This window comes from Lagopus leucura, unplaced genomic scaffold (genome assembly GCF_019238085.1).
Source record: "Lagopus leucura isolate 7727_CA_CO unplaced genomic scaffold, USGS_WTPT01 Super-Scaffold_100008, whole genome shotgun sequence".
In the NCBI taxonomy this organism is placed as follows: Eukaryota; Metazoa; Chordata; class Aves; order Galliformes; family Phasianidae; genus Lagopus; species Lagopus leucura.
In genome coordinates, this window is record NW_024962265.1 from 12,196,162 (window position 1) to 12,215,707 (window position 19,546).

At 35.7% G+C, this 19,546-nt stretch overlaps 1 protein-coding gene across 3 annotated transcripts in view; it reads right to left on the reverse strand.

Annotated features, from left to right (window-relative positions):
- The window catches only part of ORC5 (origin recognition complex subunit 5), a 69,134-nt gene that overhangs the window by 19,800 nt on the left and 29,788 nt on the right, over window positions 1-19,546 (reverse strand). For all 3 annotated transcript variants that reach the window (XM_042872865.1, XM_042872866.1, XM_042872864.1), the window contains exon 13: window positions 16,963-17,073. In XM_042872865.1, coding sequence (XP_042728799.1) covers window positions 16,963-17,073 — 111 coding nt within the window. The remainder of the gene's footprint in view (window positions 1-16,962; window positions 17,074-19,546) is intronic.

Sequence of the window (19,546 nt, forward strand, 5' to 3'; positions counted from 1 at the left end):
TAAAACTTGTTCTATTTCAAGTTAATTATAACTATAGAAATCCTCAAAGACTGGAATAATAACCATGTTTTTTTTTGTTTTAACCTGCAATGGATGACAAAGCTGATACTTCATACTAAACTACTGCCAATAGAAGACATTGCTAGATATAGCAATATTCTGCAGCAGGATGTTGAAAGCCTTACAATCTGTCTAAAAAGACGTCTACAAAAACATTAGCATGTTTTAAAAATACACATAATCTACTGGGACAATATCTGAAACGGTAGCTTCTCTGGACAGATGCTCTCCACAAAGCTGCCTTTGAATTTTGCAGCTATACAAAGCTGTGATTTCTAGGCTACAGAACTTCAGTGTATTAAAACGCTTAACGTAATAAAATATAAGTGATACAATGTTTCATGTTTGAACTGAATTAAATAAGAAACTGTTCTTCAAAGATAAAAACTTATATCCATAAGCCTTCGCCAACGCACAAGGCTCAAATTTCACTCCCCAGACCATGGCACTTACAACTTCAGCTACTTCTATCCCCTCACAACCCCTTCCTGTTTCTCATTACAGCACTTGGCACACCACACACCTTCTGTTCCCCAGATGCACATGGGTGAAAACATTCCACACCGCATGGCTGAGTCTGGGTTAGCTCCTGGTGGATGGCCAGCACCAGCTCAAACTGGAAAACCACTGAACAGAAGGCAGTGGTCACCACCCTTCATTACATTTGTTGGACTTTAATGCCTTTGAAACATTCAACTTTCCATCCGTTTTAGTCAGAACCAGATAAGCTAAAAAAGGCGTGGAGGATGTAAACAGACTGAAAGATGTGTCAGATATGCAATGGATGCTACTCAGGAAACCAGGCTAGGAGAAGCTTAAGAAATAAGCAGCCCTCTGAAAAGCTGATACTGTGAAGATATGGAGTAGACACTGGTACGTAATCACATTCAAACATACTACAGACTTCTGGTGGGGGTGGAAAGGAACACGGCCAGAGTTTTATCTTCAACAGCTTAGGAAGTACTTCAGTTTTACAGATAAAACAAAAACAGTTGGAAGTAGAAGTACAGCAATTCATTAATGAAACACGTATATCCTTTATTTTAAAAATAAATAAATTCAGATATAAACCAAAACCTTCTTCCAAAGAAAAAAAAAATTTGGAAAACTGGAACAAGTACAAGATTCCTAAGCAGTTTCCTCCAACCAAACCTTCCCGGTGGTCCCCACAAGCAGTTGCTCTTTGAGGGGATCATGGATGAAGCACGGGCAGTAGATGTTAATGTATGCAGGATGACCCACTTCACAAATCAACTGTTAGTTGTTCATTCAGAAATGTAATTTCCATTCAGTTGTCTGATGAAAGAATACCTGACAGTAAGATCTTTCATAGGCTAGGTTATAACCATTATCTAGGCTCAGGGCTTAGATTTTAGTCTCTAAGTGGCAATTTTTTCCATGTGGTAAGCCCTGCCCAAGGGGAATCCCCCGTCCCCCTGCTTGGGGGCTGGCCCATCACCAACTGCAGCCTAGGCTACAATTACCAGTGGCAGAATGCAGCCGATTCAAGCTAGCATGATTAATTTAACCAAAAAGAAAACCACAAGCAGAGAGAAATGGATTAAAAACCAACAAAACCCTACACACTCATGGTCTTATCTTAGACTTGCCTTGTTAACATTCCCCTTTTTTGAGCCACAGTATTTGAAGCACTCCCTGGGCACTGCCCAATGCTGACACTATAACCTAGTGCCTTCCCAGTCTCCAGCACAACCCAAGGCTGAATTCAGGTATTGTTCCTCCCATCACAAAGCAACTGAAAGAAAGCCACTGCCAGGTTCCCAGAAAGCTGGGGAAATGCTTAACTGAATTTAACCCTTAGTGTTCCCTGTAAGCAGCAACACAAAATCCCCTGGGCTAGAGCTACAGACAACATCAATAATTTCCAACTTCCATGTAACTGCTACATGCTACATTTGGAAATACCATTAGACAGGGGCACACAGCAAGGAAATAGTGTTATGAAATAGTTCCATTTTCTTCAGTGAGACCAGATGTTAAAATTTTCCTGCAATGATCTAGTAGCAGAATCAGAGATATAATATGGTTTATTTACTACACATTTTCTGTGTTTTCCTCTAACCAATAAATGTATTTAACTTTCAAATTTGCTCTCTAGATTCTCTGTAATGGGAAAATCCAATAATATTATTTAGATCCGACAAAGGAAAAAGCTAAGACAAAGGAAAATATATGCAAAGTACTGATGGGAATGACTGACAAACCTTATTTAATCAAGAGGTTAGACTTGCAGAAGTAAAACAGTATTAGCTTATATCAGGTCATCCAAATCTTCAACATACCAATGAAATTATTACTTATCTAAATATGAAGTCAGCTACTCAGTAATGATTATTGCAGACATTATGCTATAACATTGCTATATTTTCATCTGAAATCTTAAGTCTGTCACCTTTACTTCAATATGAAATTAAATAACTTCAAAAAAGATGGCATGCTTCAAAATAAATTTAACAATTTTCTGTATGGATTCTTATACTCTTCCTTAACTTCTATAGTTTAAGTCTGAGTTGCATAATCTTTTTTCAGTACTGCCACTTCACGTCACATTCCCTGCGCCCTTATAAAGTTGATGAGGTTGATAACTGTGTGTCGTTTTATACAACGTACTCAGCCATGCTTATACAGCAAGCACCTACAGATAAAACAGAAAAAAATAAATATATTTTCAATGCATTATAAAATAATTGAAGCAAATTATTTGCCCATCTTTTCAAAAACCAGAAAATGTCGTTTTCCAAAGGGTTCCACTAATGAGCAGAGAATCATCTCAACACGTCTATCAGTGACCTCAAATACAGAGTTGCTCTACATTAAAGTTATGTCTTGGATGTATGTGTGAGCACATGCTTGGAAAGTTGGGCTAGTTCCAGTACTTCTCTAGGACAGTGCTCAGCTGTAATCACTGCAAAACAAACAAAAAAGAAAAAAGAAAAAACACCAACAAACAGATGAAAAATACGTGGCCAAACTTCTATGCCCCTGATTTCCAACTGCAACTTCTTTCTATTTAAAACATATTAGGGTTTATCATCAAAATGAGCAGTTTTTCTCTTACTACCTATATACCATGAAGGTGACAGTGGTTGACAGTTGTGATGACGCATCTCCATATCACATCTCTAAATACTTATTTTTCTCGTTTATGCATATTTTTGGGTTTTTTGTTTTCCTAAAAGAATATTACTCACAAGATATTTCCCAACGTAATCTGTTGGAAAAGTTGTAAAACTAGTTTTTTAATATTTGGTTATAAAATAAAATTAATTTAAAACAAATTACACCTCTGAGTTTCAGCATTTTTATTCACGTGAATACGACTATAAGCAAGACTATCAACTGATGCAATAGATTCTTTATATAAATAGAACTTCTATAGGTAATACAGATAAGGGCATTGTTCCATTCAGGATGCAGAGGGAGTTAAATCATAAAATATTCAGTTTTAATTAAGATTACCGTATCAAAGGCAAGACTTAATGCAGAACTGAAGTAAGGATGAAGGTTAATGCCTATTCTATCAAGAATTTACATAAATTATGTTTCAGTAGTACACTAGAAGGCTTATATTGTCAATTTTTACCATGTGATATCATAGAAATCCAACACAGAATCCTTTTCTCAAGTTTATTTACGAATGCTTTGTTCACTGAAATTTCAAACAGCTCAAGTAGTAGGACAATCCACTGAAACGTCAGGAGAGAGTATTACACACTCCAACATCTCCAGCACGTTGGCTGTTTTTTGGGGATTTTTTTTTTTAAACAGTACTCAAAGATAGGCTTCACCTCATCTCATTTCATTACTCCTACTTAGACCTCCTTTGGACTTCAAAATGAACCCTTTCTTGCTACTTGAAAGCTAAAAATGCTTTTAGACATTTTCATCATCCCCCAGTAGCTATTTAGCCAAATTAGTATAGGGATCATCCCTCTTGATCTGAGCATCGCCAAGCACACAGATAACTAAATGTAATAATTACGCACGTTCATTTCCTTTAATCTTTCTTCACAAGTCATTCCCTTCTAGCCTTTAATTTTTACCACTCTTCGTGCCTACATCTTCTTTCAAGTGTTAGAATCTTCCAATTATTTTCTCTGAACAGCTTTGTATTGGGCCATTTCCACTTAAGTATGCTAGTCTGAATTTGTGAATTTATTCTCATTTTTTTCACTAGAATATGTAGGTTGTTCTTTTTGATAAAACATCACACTCAACTTCCCTTCTCTGTTCACAATGAACAACCACAGAAAAAAAATTACCTGTACCAAAAACTAGCGTCTCAGCTTATTAAAAATATTATAAACATAAGTGCCTAAGAAATTGAAATTGTTTACATTACTCGTTTCTGTCTTTGGCTATTATTTTCCAGACTACATTCTGTCAGATTTCAGGTACCATTAACTTTGAGAAATTGATCTGAAACATCTTTGGCTCCTGGAGTACAAATAACCAATCTTCTTTCTTTGCATTTGTTTCTGCAGACACTCTAGCTACAAATAGAGTTAACTGCATAAAGACTTTAAGGATTATTTATGTCCTGTATTTGTTATTCCTACCATGTTTTCTTACATTTCTTCATGACCACCCCAAAACACTGAGTTATCCTTAGTGCCCGAGCACAACACAAAGTTACAAAGGCTTCCTTTGAGTCAGACAGATTTGCTCTCATCTGTCTGAAGTGCAGCTCCATGAAGTAAACTCCAGACTGTGTGTAGGCTATTTTAGCTTATTTTTAAATGTAGTTTACGATGATATGATATTGGTTTAAATATGGTTATATAATGACAGAAGTAATTTTAGGGGATTTTTTTTCTCCTAAGCAGAAACTGCCTTGTTAATTCCCCACCTGTACCTCTTTACTTTTCCCAGTCATTAATATATAGTCTAATTCTCATTGTGACCACACAGTAAATATGCTATAAAAAGCCAAACTGGTCAAATCACAGTTCATACACTAGTTTTTTTTTTTTTTTTACTGCCCACAATAAGACTAAAACTGTTGAGATCTTGATGCTTTTTATCTTTTATAGGAGGAGGGAAGGAAAAAGCACGTCAAGGATGCGCTCATCAACAGACCAGCCAACTTTGCAAGAACCCGTCAGTCACTACATTCCTTCATCCTTCCCCTTTACTACTTCTCTTGGTTGACCAATGCATTTTATGCCACAGAATCTCACACTGCTAAGAGTGAGTCAATAAAGAAAAGATTTTTCAGGTTAAAATGAAGCACAGAGAGATTACACTGTTGATGTCACTGCTATACCTGTTCAGTGAATCAGAACAGCTTCCATCACCCATCCTTCTAGACTGTCAGTCTAGCATCTTTCAGAAGTACTACAGTCACACAAATTATTAAAAAGCTTTTCAATACACTATCAGTGTTACACATCCATTAGAGGTCACTTCAGGCTAGAAAATATCTGTTGCAAAACATCCTCCTATGCGATTTACTGGTAATAAATAAAAAAGGCTGGAAAAGATAATTTTGTATCAACAGTCTTCAGTCCTATTCTCATATCTCTGCAGTAATCCATTAAGTCAAACTCTTTACTCTCTGTATCAACTACTGAAATTTATTTTATTATATATTATTAATCAGTGCATCTTTTGACTTTCATGCTTCTTGCCTGGATATCTAGAACCAAGTGCCCTCTTGCTCATTTGGTCTAGGTCACACATGGTCCTCAATTATTAAACTGAATCAACAGGGATCTCTCTTTCTATGTCTTTTATTAAAACCCCCAGTCAGCACTCTCCCTGGTCTTTATTTTTAAAAACTTGATTTGCATTACACTTTAAGAAATATGTATGGACAGGAACAGGCGGGAAAAAAAATTACATATGTAAAATATTACATATGTAATATTTTATATACATATACATTTTATATACATGTAATTTATTTTTATATACATATTACATATATAATATTACATTTTACATATGTAAAACATTACATATGCACAGACACACCTGTCAGTATTCTACAGGAATTGTTACAAAGAGCTGGCCACAGGTCCTGCTTGAAATGGAAACGTATATTAGCTTGTAATCATATTTAGAATTGAGTATCACTTATAATAGAAGAGATAACAATTTGAAGACTAAAATACAGAATTTTTGGTACTGGGATACTTTCTCTCCACAAGGCTGGCTGCAGGGTAACTGAAGTTCACCAGATTCAAGTAAAATTGTCCCATCACGTTAGTGAAACGTGCTTGCAGACAAGCATCTACATTCTGCTCATCTAGAATATATCTTGAAGTATTTCAATTTTAATTTCCATTGTTAAACTGTGCCTTAAAATCCCCTCTAAATAAGCTAAGTCATGTTTTGAAATTTTACCTCTAAAGCACCTTCTGAACTCATATCTGTTTTTTTTCCAATTCTTCTACAAGCTCCTCATGCAGAGGTTATACCCAGTCTCCTCATATATCAAAATGAAAGAAGAAAATCCTACCTTGTCATATTTGGCTTTCTCATGTGAAAAAAGATCACTATTGATGTTTTCCACAAGACAATAAGCTGTGCTACAGTTGCTGTTACTGAAACATGGTTCAAAGATGTATGGTTCACACAAACTCAAGGATGGAAAATGACAGATCATCATCACAGAATTCTGCAGAGTAAGTGTCTACCAGGAAAATCCTAGCATTAAAAAGACAGAATATAAGCCCTTGTTCTTTGAGATAAATCAAAAGCAGTTCTGCAAACTGAAGGCTGGCACTAGGCTGCCAGCCAAGTAACCTATATATCCCCAAGTATACTACAGTATAATCAGACAACTCAATCCACAGGAGTGATGAAATGAATGGTAGGGTATAAAAATCAACTGTTTTTCCTGCTCTGCAAAAGTTTTGACAAGGAACATGACAACCAAGAAGGTGCATTTGGTGGTAAGTTTTGGATTGTTTTATGAGTAATTCAGGATACTCGAGAAAAAGAACTTACTAGCCAATATGAGTAATACTTCTTAGTCCTCAGAGGTGGAATAACTTTAAGACAGCTTCAAATGTAAATAATTACTCTGTAGCCATGTAGCTTATGAAGTAAAATTGGTATCTCAAGGATGCATGTCACTGCAATCTAATAAACATAAAAAACTGTCAAAATCAGAGAACTTTCAGAAGACCACATCTACAACAGGGTGCATGAGATGATGTTCTCTGTATGACCATTTCTCTCCACTATTATTAACTCACACCATTGACTAGCTTAGATATATGTGTGTACTACGAAAAGTACAATGAAGACAAATCTGATTTTGCTTCCATCCTCCATTCTCCTTCACCTTTTGAGAAATGGATGCACAAGATATCAGGACAGAGACCGTGCGTAGTTCCTATTGTATCTTTTTATATCTGGCACCAATATCAGCTTTTAGAATAACACTTTCGTAGCAGATTCATTTGTTAATTAGCCAAGTCATGGGCATTTTTTCTTAAAAACAAAAAAAAACCCCACTTTTATGGAATCAAACTTCTGCAAGTCTAAGCTACGTCAGGACATTTTAGCTTATCTTATGACTCCTCCACATTTTAAAAAGCAGTATTTGTAATGTTCTTTTGGAACATATACTTTTCCTATTTTTTAGATTTACATGTACCCTGTTGTCAGTCTTCCACATTGCTTCCCGCATCTATTTGTCAATTTTCATTTCCATAGATGGAGAAGAGGGATTATGTCAATTCTTAACCACTCTTTGTCTGTCAAGAGGCATTTTTTTTTGTCAAGTTTCATATTTTGAAATCCTGCCTTTCAAATTAACTGCAACGTAGCTGCTGTTGCATTTATTGAAGATGCTGTGTCAAGCCACACTATTCCACATCAAATGAATAGAAAGCAGCAGAGGGTCCTTGCAGGAGGAGGAGGAGGAGGAGGGATGTCAAGTAGAAAGTCACTGGCTTGAACTGACTGCAGCTGGCAGGGCAGAAACAGTACAAGTATCCACTGAAGTGATCCAACATATTCTTTAATACATCATTTTGCTACCTTGCACTCTAACAGTGTACAAGTACACAGCCTTGGTACCTTCCTTGCAATCAAAAATGTAAAGAGTTCTCCTGGTACAGATACAGTGCTACAGGTTTATTTCACATGTGATATGAAAGAAACCCCTAGTGAAATGACAGATGAGGGGTAAGAACCTAAAAGATAATATAATCTAGAAAGGGAGATGTAATAGCACATGAAGCAGGAGGACAGAGACCTTATCAGAACCATTCTGAGGAAAGTACCAGTAAAAAGAAGGTAAGTTTACAGTCAACTTCTCTGCTAGTGACTGTGAATCATTTTTGTGCCATTTATGTGTAATTATATTCAGTTATAATCATTACTGTATGTGCAGAAAAGTACAAGTCCCATGTATAAGTTAAGGCTTGAAAAATGAAGACCATGTCAGAATATCTGTGCCCTTACAACCCTGCTGAGGGAAGTGCCAAAGAAGAAGTAAAGCTATTTAGGCAAAAAAGACAACGGCAGTACAAAGTAAGAGAGGTAAAACTGGCCTTGGGTAGTCTTCAACTCAGAAAGTTATAGTCACAAGGGCAGTGTAGAAACCGGGACATTATGCTGCGATTTGACCCGAGTCCCGTTCTAGTCTTGACACTGTATTTCACTGAACTAGGTTCCATACAGATTCTCAGTAAGGAGATGGCTCCTTTTCCCAGTTTGTGATGCACATCAGCAGAGAAATCACCCAAGTTATTTTTAAAAAAACAGAACAACAAAATTTATGAATAGTGTTTATGATGTCACCTGGGTGTTCAACAGTCCCATACCACACAAGAGATTTGCAAGAGAAGCAATAAACTCTACCTTCACTCTCCAATTTACTTTATCTCAGTGTTGCATCCTAAGTCATTTTGACGAATAGCTGGTAATTCTGGAACACATTATGTGCATACAGTAAACAGTTAAAGGAAAGTGATTAGAAAACTTATCATACACAAGCTGTTTTTAGCTATGTATGTTATCAAGCGAGGTTGTGCAGTATTTGCTTAATTAATCTTTGCTGTCTTAACAGATGAACCAGATGTACCATTATGTTCTTTGTTCTCCCCTAAAGAGGAGATGAGCCGATTATTTATCTCCAAACAATAGGAGTTCATGTACCACAGTGAAGATTTTTTTTTTTTAATCTGGGAGGCAATCACTAACAAGCTTCAGCTGCAACTGCCTGATGTAAACACAGTGTGAGTTTGTTCCTGGAGTATTAAATGATTTTCCATTAAGTACATGAAACCAATTTCTAAATAAGCATGTGAAGAAAGAGAGGGAAAGGAAGAAGTCTGGAAGGAGACAAACTCTGCTCTGACTTTCATGTATTCACATTTACTTCTTTTATACACTAACACGTTTGCATAGATAAGTCAAAGTTTCAAACTTCAAATGCTGTTTACAAATAATGCACTGATAAAACAAAAGTTAAAGAAACCACTGGTTGATGCAAGAAATGTTTTACACCATACCATATATGATGCGAAGGCACATAGGGAACACAGGGCTGCAAAAATTGCTAACAGATTCAGAGAATTTAAAATTCTTCACCACTGTTCTAGCAACTTGGTGCATCTATCTCAAAAATCACACTTTTTATTTGATCATATTTGAAAAGTACAAATTTATTGCAAACAAATTTTAAAGAGCATTATATATAGCTGATTTATGAGAGTCAGGAAATTCTTACAGAGATGCTACTAAAATAATAAAAAAATAGAACAAATACAGCTAGAAAGCTTTGCGTTTTTTTTCCTAACTAAAAGCACTGGCACAGCATATTTAGAAATTCCATTCACCTTCCTCAGTCTCAATCATATCTGAAGTCCTCCTTCTCTCCCTCCCTCCCAGTAGGCTCTCTTGTCATAACTAGGATTTCTTCTGTTAAACTAGTTTTCAATAACTCACAACAATTTGCCTTTGTTACATACATTTATCCGTGCCTGAAAAAACAGCTGAAATGCAAACCTGGACACTATTACCAGAAGCCCTTTGGAGAAATAAGTTTTCTACCTAAATTACTGAGAAGAAAGAATTCAAGTAGAACAGAACAGAGTTTGGTCAAGAAAATACTTTAAGAAAGCCTCCCAGGAAACTGTAAAGCTTCATTAACATGGACAGTGATAGGACAAGGGGGAATAGTTTTAAACTGAGACAGGGGAGATTTAGGTTAGATATTAGGAGGAAGTTTTTCACACAGAGGGTGGTGACGCACTGGAACAGGTTGCCCAGGGAGGCTGTGGATGCCCCATCCCTGGAGGCATTCAAGGCCAGGCTGGATGTGGCTCTGGGCAGCCTGGTCTGGTGGTTGGCGACCTGCACATAGCAGGGGGTTGAAACTGGATGAGCATTGTGGTCCTTTTCAACCCAGTCATTCTATGATTCTATGACAGGTCAGACAACACAGCGTAGCTCAAACATCAGTTTCTCTACAAGACCTTTTCTGTATCAACTAAAACTAGAAGGAATGAAGCACCAGGAATACATTCATTTTTATTCACAGCCATGCTGATGCTTCAAGAATAGTCAGCTACTTGGTTAAAAGTCATGTTTTTTCTTTCACTTCTGAAAAAAAAGCAGGCTTTCTCAAGCTGCCACAGCCAGCACTGAAGTGCTAACCTATGTTCCCATGCTATGCACCACAAATTCCCATTTAAAGCTGTGAATTTCCATCAGATCAGTTTGGTGACCAGTAATAGAAAAACTGAGTTATTTATTACCTCTTATCACCATCTTTCCAAATCTACTAAAAATTAACAGAGTACTGACCAATAGATTACTAAACTTTCTAATCAATAGATATAACAAAACAAGGAACGTGATGCATAATACACCTACAAAATAAGGTATGTGGTAAGATCAAATGCAACATTAATATTACAAAGACATAGAAAATACAGCTGCAATTTTGCCAGCAGCTAAGCAAGCTGTTCTAACAATCTTTATTAGGTATTGGTAGTCATGACATCACTGCACAGAAAAAGCTACTTTACAGGCCCATATGGACAAGATGCCTACAGGGGTTGCACAACTTGAAGAGACTGAATGTACACAGAACTGTTAGTGATGTTATATAAAATAATACTCATATGTGTGGACCTTCACAGACGCTGCAAGAAGAAGGGAAGTTTATTTGTAACAGTAATGAAAATTACCAGTAACAATAACTACCCCAGAGTGTAGAGTTTATGTTCAATCATCCTATCTGTGGCACACTGGGAAGCAAAAGTCTTCAGAATGATCAGACGGGCAACTATACTGTGCACAATATGTATTTTTAACCAAACCTTTTCCTCTGGAAATGCACACATCTTAGCAGTGAATGCTTCAGACAGGTCGGATGTAAAACGTTCCCATGAGCAGTCCCTGCAACAGCAAGGAAGGCTGGAACACTGTGCAGGAACTGCTGACTGAGCAAAGATAGAGAGTAATTCTTCTTCTGCCAAGAGTTCTCAAGTGTAGAATGGAAAGCAGAGTATTTTCAAGTTTTAACACAATCTGAGCTATGCAGATGCAATTACACTTTTTTCAACTGAGAAACACTAAGATGACAGCACTCTTTCTCAAAGTTGCCTCATCAAGAGGATCCAACATAATGTTTGAGTTAGCACTATGACCAGGATAGGAGTATCTGATGTCTGAGAAAGGCCATGCCAAAAAGCAAACTCCCTATCAAATAAGTAGGTAACTAAACCAGAATGCTTACTATCGTCTTGGCATCTGAATTTTACCATAGCTGGAAACAACAACAACAAAGTAGTACTTTAAATATCAAACTATCATATGAAATAGCGAGATATAAAGTACGCTGCTAGCAAAACACAGGCAAATAAATCTTGTAGGTAAATTGCCATAAACTGTTCCAGTTGACATACGCCAATATTAGTTATTCCTTAATCTACTCCATGATGGGCAGTCAAGAAAGGAAGGAAAAAGAAAACAAACCTGACCATATTCTATGCTCCAAGAAAGGGTATTTTAATCAAGGGAAATTACATTCCTCTGGCTCCTTCCAGCTGGGAGCATTCTATATACATCAGGGGTTTTATGTATTTCTAATAGATCTGTATCAGATTGCTACTTAACACATGACTCTAAATCTTAGAGCTGTAGACTTATTCCACCTTCAGATAAAATCACTTGCTCTGTAACCAGCATTACTTGGAATTGCATTTATGGGTTTGCCAGATTGGAAAATGTTAATTTTTAACCTTCAATCCAAATTCTTACATATATATATATTAGTTTAAGAGTTTGTGGATCTCTTAAGGAAATTCAAATGCTTTTCTTGGATCCAGCATTAAACAGATCAGAAACATCTTTAAATGAAATGCAGGCTGTGGAGTATAAGATAGCAGATCCATCATTATATATCTACAGAGAGAAACAGCCTTCGTGAAAATTTCATTTTCCAAATGCACAGTGACTAGAAATTAATTCTAACCAAATTAATTCTACATATATTAGTATTGGGTATATATAATAATGTTTTCATATATAGGTATATTACATATGGATATATCTGAATTATAACTATTTAAATAAAAATGTAAGCATAAAATAGATCTATTTTAAAATAACCTAACAGTCTTTAATGCATTATAGTGAAATGCAGACAGAAGTGAAGTTACCTATCAGCATGTTTCGGCCATTACTACATTCAGAGATCAGTTACTGCATCTCTCTGCATAGGCCTCTCTCCAAATGTTCTGGATGTGTTACTATTTATGAAGTATGCAAAAGTGAGCAAGACAAAGGAGATGGTTCAATTTCAGAGAATAAAAGCAACAGCACAACTCAAATACAAGTAGATCTAGGCAATCTTTTTAATGAAAAACATATTTCACAATAAGGTGGACAGTTGGTCTAGATAGTAGAGGACTTCTCCAGCCTTAATGATTCTATCATTCTAAAAAAATAAAAGCAAAATAAAAGATATAGAAAACAGGACATGTGAAAAACAGCTGAGAGAATTAATATGAAGAAGCAACTGAAAAATCACTTTGGTAGAGGCAGAAGTACTGGTGGATTTTGGCTAGCAATTCACAGTGTAAACCATAACAAGAAAAACACCTACTTGTGATACTAAATGAACAACACCTATCTACTTCAATGTAAACAGAGCTGCTTCAATTTAAATAAATATTGATAATTCCTGTTTAACGTTCCATGCACACTCTTAACAAGAGAAGACTGTATTTCTGTCTAAATAATAGTAGTCTAAAATGAAATACTATCCTTCTACAAACCAGACTGAACAGACCTGTGCAACATGCACTTGTGGTACATATCATAAACTTTCCTGGTATCCATCCACCCTGTAGCAATTACATTTGGCCACAATGCAGATTTGCAGCTCTGCACAGTGGGTGCATGTGGACCCAAATCATAGTCCTGGTGGTTCCCCAGGGCTGCAAAGGCGAGCTGCTAGGAAACATCAACCAGCTTACCCAGATATGTGATTTTGCTGCTATTGTAGGATACAGACTGCACACCACATCACTGCACTGGCTGAACATTTTTCATTTTTTCCCCCACGACAACATGCTCCACCAAGCCATACAGCAATTAGAACATCAACTGTGCAAACTCCGACTGAGGCACAAGTCATGTTGGTAGTATCATCTTTCATCTGTTAAATTCTTACCCAAAAGTGCATCTGAAGAAAAACAGTTGGAGAGTGTGTCCTCTGAAATGGTTACAGAAATCACTGATTTAACTTCTCTTATCTCTTGATCAGAAAACAAGCAAAGTCAACCAAATTGGTGATACGTAACAGCAACACAAAACATGTTAAAAAGCAATATCATGATAAATTAGAACTGCTAAAATAACAACAAAAAGGATATTCTGAAGAAGACTTATATTCACATATGTTCCAATATCAGTTGTCTAAAAACCTCACCTTCGCTTCCTCTCAAACAATTCCTCACAAGATATGTAAAAATGTTAATTGAAAATAGCACAGAAAAAGAAAGAAAAACCAGAAGAATGTTCAACCTTTAAAAATGGCAATGGAAACAATTTTCATTTGCAGAAGTGTAAATTTGTATCTTTTTGTTTTTCCTGGTGCTGTCTGCTCTGCTAATTAGCGAGGCCAGGGGGAGCAAATCAAATTTTATAACCCAATTCATATAACCCAATTCCAGTAAGAATCAACTGTAAAGATCACACAGCTAAAAGACACACATTAACTTTCTGTTTGAAAAAGTACAAGATTGTTCAGTGGCTAATATTATTCACGTTACTAACATTAGAAGGTAAAAGTTGCATTAAGATTGAAATTTCAAAGTTGAAATTCTGTTTTGTGAAAATGAAGCATTTTTAATAAACCCAACCATTGCGCAGAACATTGAAATTTTTTCCGCTCAAGGAAAGCTTCATTTGGAAAACCTAATAGCCACAATTTTGGTATGAATAGAAATTATGTGCGGAAACAAGAAGCAATAAGAAACATCAAGAAATCAGCAGCATGGCAGATCTTAAAGCAGCTGCCAGTGCTTGAATCCTGACTGAGATCGTTGATCAACTTTAAAGTCAAGGCATGCTATTTTCTGATAGCACATGGGAAGAATTCACAAACATTTGGTTCATGTACAGCCTTTTGGTCTTCAAATGAAAGAGCACAAAAGTAAAGCTGAATCAGTTAAAGAGACTGATGTTTGATTTCCAGCTTTTTAAAACTTCTGTACAATAATTATTTACCTATTTTATACACAAGTAAGAAGAAGAAAACCTTGTGGCAATCTAATAGCCTAAAATATAGGTGCTGTAAGGTAATTAAGCTCCCAAATAATTACTTGGAAAACTATTTGGAAACTAGTTCAGAATAGTAAAATAAATAAATAAATAATCAGTGAAACATGAAGTATTTTAAGCAATTTGAGTTGAAGTACAATTCAACTACTTCAAAATCTTTTAGAATTCTGCTCTATTTTATTCTACATTAGAAATGAATTTTAGACTAAAATTTAATGCAAAACTTGTTCCTAGAGACAAAGAAGTTACAATACTTCATTTTGGTATCAACAAATTTAATTTCAACCTGTTTGCCGTAACCTAATTACAATTCAACAGAACCCTTCTAACATATCTTTACAGTTTAAACTGCATATTTTAAGAATATTACTATAACAACTCCTTGACAACACTGCCATCTAGTGTTGAGTTATTTCATACTTTCAAATGAAACAACTGTTTAAAATCACTGCTGCCTGGCTTCAAATATTTAATGAAAGAGAAAGAAAGGCTTAATGCAAGAAGTACCTATATGGCCAACAACAGTAGACAGAACACAAGTGAAACCAACCCAAACATTAGTTGGATTGTATCCTATTTTATTCAACTCTGTAACAGCCTTATAAGACACCTATTCACTTCTTATTGAACTAACCCCAGTTCTATCGTTGTTGATCAACATTCATCACTAACTGAGATAATGTCTTTGTGTCTTTGTATTAAGTTTCAGCTTCAATGCTGTGTCTTAAATCAATAGATACACTGCACTGAATGCAGCAAACAATAACAGCTGAGGTATAGAAGTCACAACTGTTTCTCTATGCGATGCCATTAGACTGACCAACAAACTTCCCAGTACAGTGAGTTAAAGAACCCACGCACTTATAGAAAAGCAATTTATCTCAAGCCACCTCTGACATTTCAGCCAGAAGAAAAAATAGTGAACAGATACTGTTGTCCAAAATTAGACATTTTTACTGACATTAGTATCACTGAATTACTTCTGTTCCAAATAAACTCCACGTAGCTACAAAGCTGAAGCCAGCCAAAGACCGGACCAGCGTGCTTCAACAACCTTTGATGCCCCTTCATATAAACACCTTATCATTATCAACAAATACACGTACCAGTGATTAAATAAAGCACTGTAATTCACTTGGTCTTGCATTTCTTAATTTTAAAATGTGTATTATTTGTGGTGGATTGTTCTGCAAATATGAGAGATGAACTTCACCAACCTAAACATGTGAGAACACTGAACAGTGATGATTAAAACTGCAGAACTGGTTAAGTATCTCAAGCTTATTTCCTAGAACTCTGCATGAAAACAAACATCATTTAAGCAATCCCTGATTTGAAACTTAACAATTAGATGTAGAAAATATTTCTAAGTAAAAGTCAATAAATATTTCTAAGTAAAAGTCAATTGGAAAGCAAGAAAGCAGCGGAAAGGGAGATCTTCTAAGGTGTACATGGAAGCTCTAAGAATCAAGCTGACATTAAAGAATAGATATTTACAACTGATAAATGCAGAGCTTTAGAGCGACCAGAGAGAATCCTACGCTTACTGCATTTCACTCAGTGCTATAGTTATGCTGCCACCTAGTGAAATGGGAAACCGACTCGACTCTGAAAAACAAAGTTGGTCCAAATGAAAAATATCATTCCTATGACATATGTATGCCACAGCAGGTACTTTTCACCTTCAGAGACCTTGCTCCTCCCTCTGCTCTTTCTTGACTACTGCAACTTCAATAACACATTATCGGTGACTAATTCTGTCAGTAAGATAGAGAACATTTACACACTTAAATTGAAACGCAAGAAGGCTAGCAGACTTCAGTGAGAATTCAACAAGCTAACCAACACAGATAACATTCCATAATCAAGAAATATAGTAGCTGTTATAAAGTTTCAGATCATTACACAGATAAAAGCTTGTATTCATAGCTACTAATATAAATAAATACTACCACAAGACTTCAACTTAAATTAATAACGTGCTTATTTTTCCATTATATTCCATTAAAATAGCAACTTAAAGAACCAACAAAACACCTCCACACACATACCAGTGTGAAGCCTTTTCAAAAATTCCACAGACAATGTACAGGAAATAAAAGCAAGCACATATGTACTCACCTGGGAAAATATATTTGCAGTTGGAGCAACTCTGTTGTCCACAATGCTATACAATATTGCTAATAATCTGTCCAGAGGAAACGGCTTTGGTCCAAGGAGGTGATTGCTGGTCTGAAAAACAAACAGGAGTTTTTAATCCAGGAGATTTTTCCCAGAGTATCACAAGATGCTATTCTTGTAATTTTCAGTCTCTAGGGAGGCATAATCACTCACAGTAGTCTTATATATATATATGGCTTCACATATATTATGGAAAACACCGAATAGATGCTTTCCAATCAATAAAAAAATGCAGACAGAAAGCTCTAGTTAACATGGCAAGAGTTCAAACTGCACAATAAATGGGGAACATTTTGAGCTCTAACAGAGGATCTGATGCCAAATTTCGTGTCATTGGATTTACAGACTGACTTGTCCTGTTAAATTACCTTGTCTGGTCTGCAGATTAAAGAGGAAAGACCAGATTTTCTGACAAGGTACAAATAGCTTTCTTCAGTTTATCAATGGGAAGACACATTAGACTTCTTCAAAGCTAACAATTTTTAGCTAGTGAAAAATGAAAATGTCCAGATTTATTCTATTGCCTACAGCCTGTAATCCACAATTACCTGAAAAGTACTGCACATAACAGTAGTTTTTAAAAATCTGCAGGAAATGTTTCTTAAATGTATTTTTTGGGCATTTTCCCTACAGAAAACAAATGTTTTACTAGATAGCTTCATTTTGAAAATGTTTAAAAAGAGGAGATTCTGCTGAAGTATCACCATATCTGCTTTGACTCATTTAAGCTAATCTCTTCCTCTCTCAGACCTAACACTACTTCTCTGTCCCACTATTCCAATGGCAGTTGTATTAGCTTCTTATGAAAGCCAGCTGCAAATCAGAAATCCTAATACTATAAAAAACAAATAGGCCACATCACATTAATTTTATATCACACACAACAGCTTTACTTCTTATCATGCTTTTGTACAAAACAGACTGAATATTATCAATTAAATGACTACAGAAAAAAATCATTAGATGTTTCAGAACAAGAATTCTTCATCTTAAATGCCATCTTAAACCACTCTAATAGGCAGCCTTATGGTGTTCAACATGACTATAGTACATCAGCAGAGTAGATCTTGTATAGTTTAATAGAGATCACCTGATTCTCTACTATTAAGTCTGATCACATTTTCATGGGTTTGAGTCATAGCTTTTACTTTAGTCACTTCCAATGAAGAACACGGATGTGTGGGCACAAGGGCACTGTAATTGCTTGCTCTATGTTCCATATAGGTCCTTCAATGGAGTAAAAACTTGCTGTAAGACCAGGAAATACACTGGCTCCTGTGAATACTATACTGAAACAACAGATTACATTCTGCCCTAAAACAACTGATTCTGTAAGTTCTTAATTTTAGAAAATCATCAATAGCTGAAATCTTCTGGCTATTTAAGATTTTCTAAAATTACGAACTTCTCTAGAACATCAATAATGTTTCCAGATTTAAATTTCGTGGATTCAGAATGGGCATCAACCAGCAATGTTGATGACAAGTAGATGAAGTGATGTAAAGAATATTCCTGTGAACACAATAGAGTTGAGGCAGAGTTGAGGCTCACATACAAAAATATACAACTAGAGCAAAAGATTCTTTAATAGTTATTGATAACTAAAGGAACAGGCAGGGACTTTCTGCTGCCAGAAGGTAAGTTCAGCACAAATATTTACACATTTTAAAGTCTGCTTTGAAAAGAGTTAGTGACCAAGTAAATGCACAGGGGATCAACTACATATTCCTGTAGACCTGTTTTACTAGACTCTGAATTATTCTAGTCATTCAAAATCTATGTAAAGGGAAAAAAACAGCATAGAAGATTTAAAACATAGTTTTCCCTTTTTTCTCTGCTTCTCTTGTGGTACTTCTTTTAATCTATACCAACAGACAAGGTAGCAGTGCTACAAAAACACAGCATAGATAGATTCTTGAATTTCACTTCATTTATATTAGTCTATCAAATCGCAAGATGGTTGAGGCCGGAAGGCACTTCTGGATGTGCCTGGAAGTTATTCAATCAAACCCCCTCACTCCCTCAATTCAACAAGTGTCATTTGCTCATAGATATAGATATAGATATATGCATATATATATACATATATGACTAAAGCTTCATTACTGCTAGCCTCAGAGAACTGACTTTTTGAACTCAGAATCTACCAAACTTCAGGCAAAGAACAACAGCAAGCCATGCAGAAATATAAAGCAGAACCAACTTGCAGACCCCACTGATTTTCACATAGTTGTTACAAGAACACACAAAATAGCTCTGATGAGTTCTTCACCAACAACCAAATATCATTGGATAAATCCATGAGGACAAAAACTCATCACAGCTACTAAATTTACATACATAACTAAGCCACTTTCATTCATTAGGCACAATGACAAAACTATGATTTTGTTTTATTATTTTATTTAATAATTAATTAATTAAATATCTTATTTAATTTATAAATATTTTATTATTTATTATATTATATGTTTTCAAAAAAACAGCAGATAATACACTTGCTTTTAAGAAAGTCATTTAAACA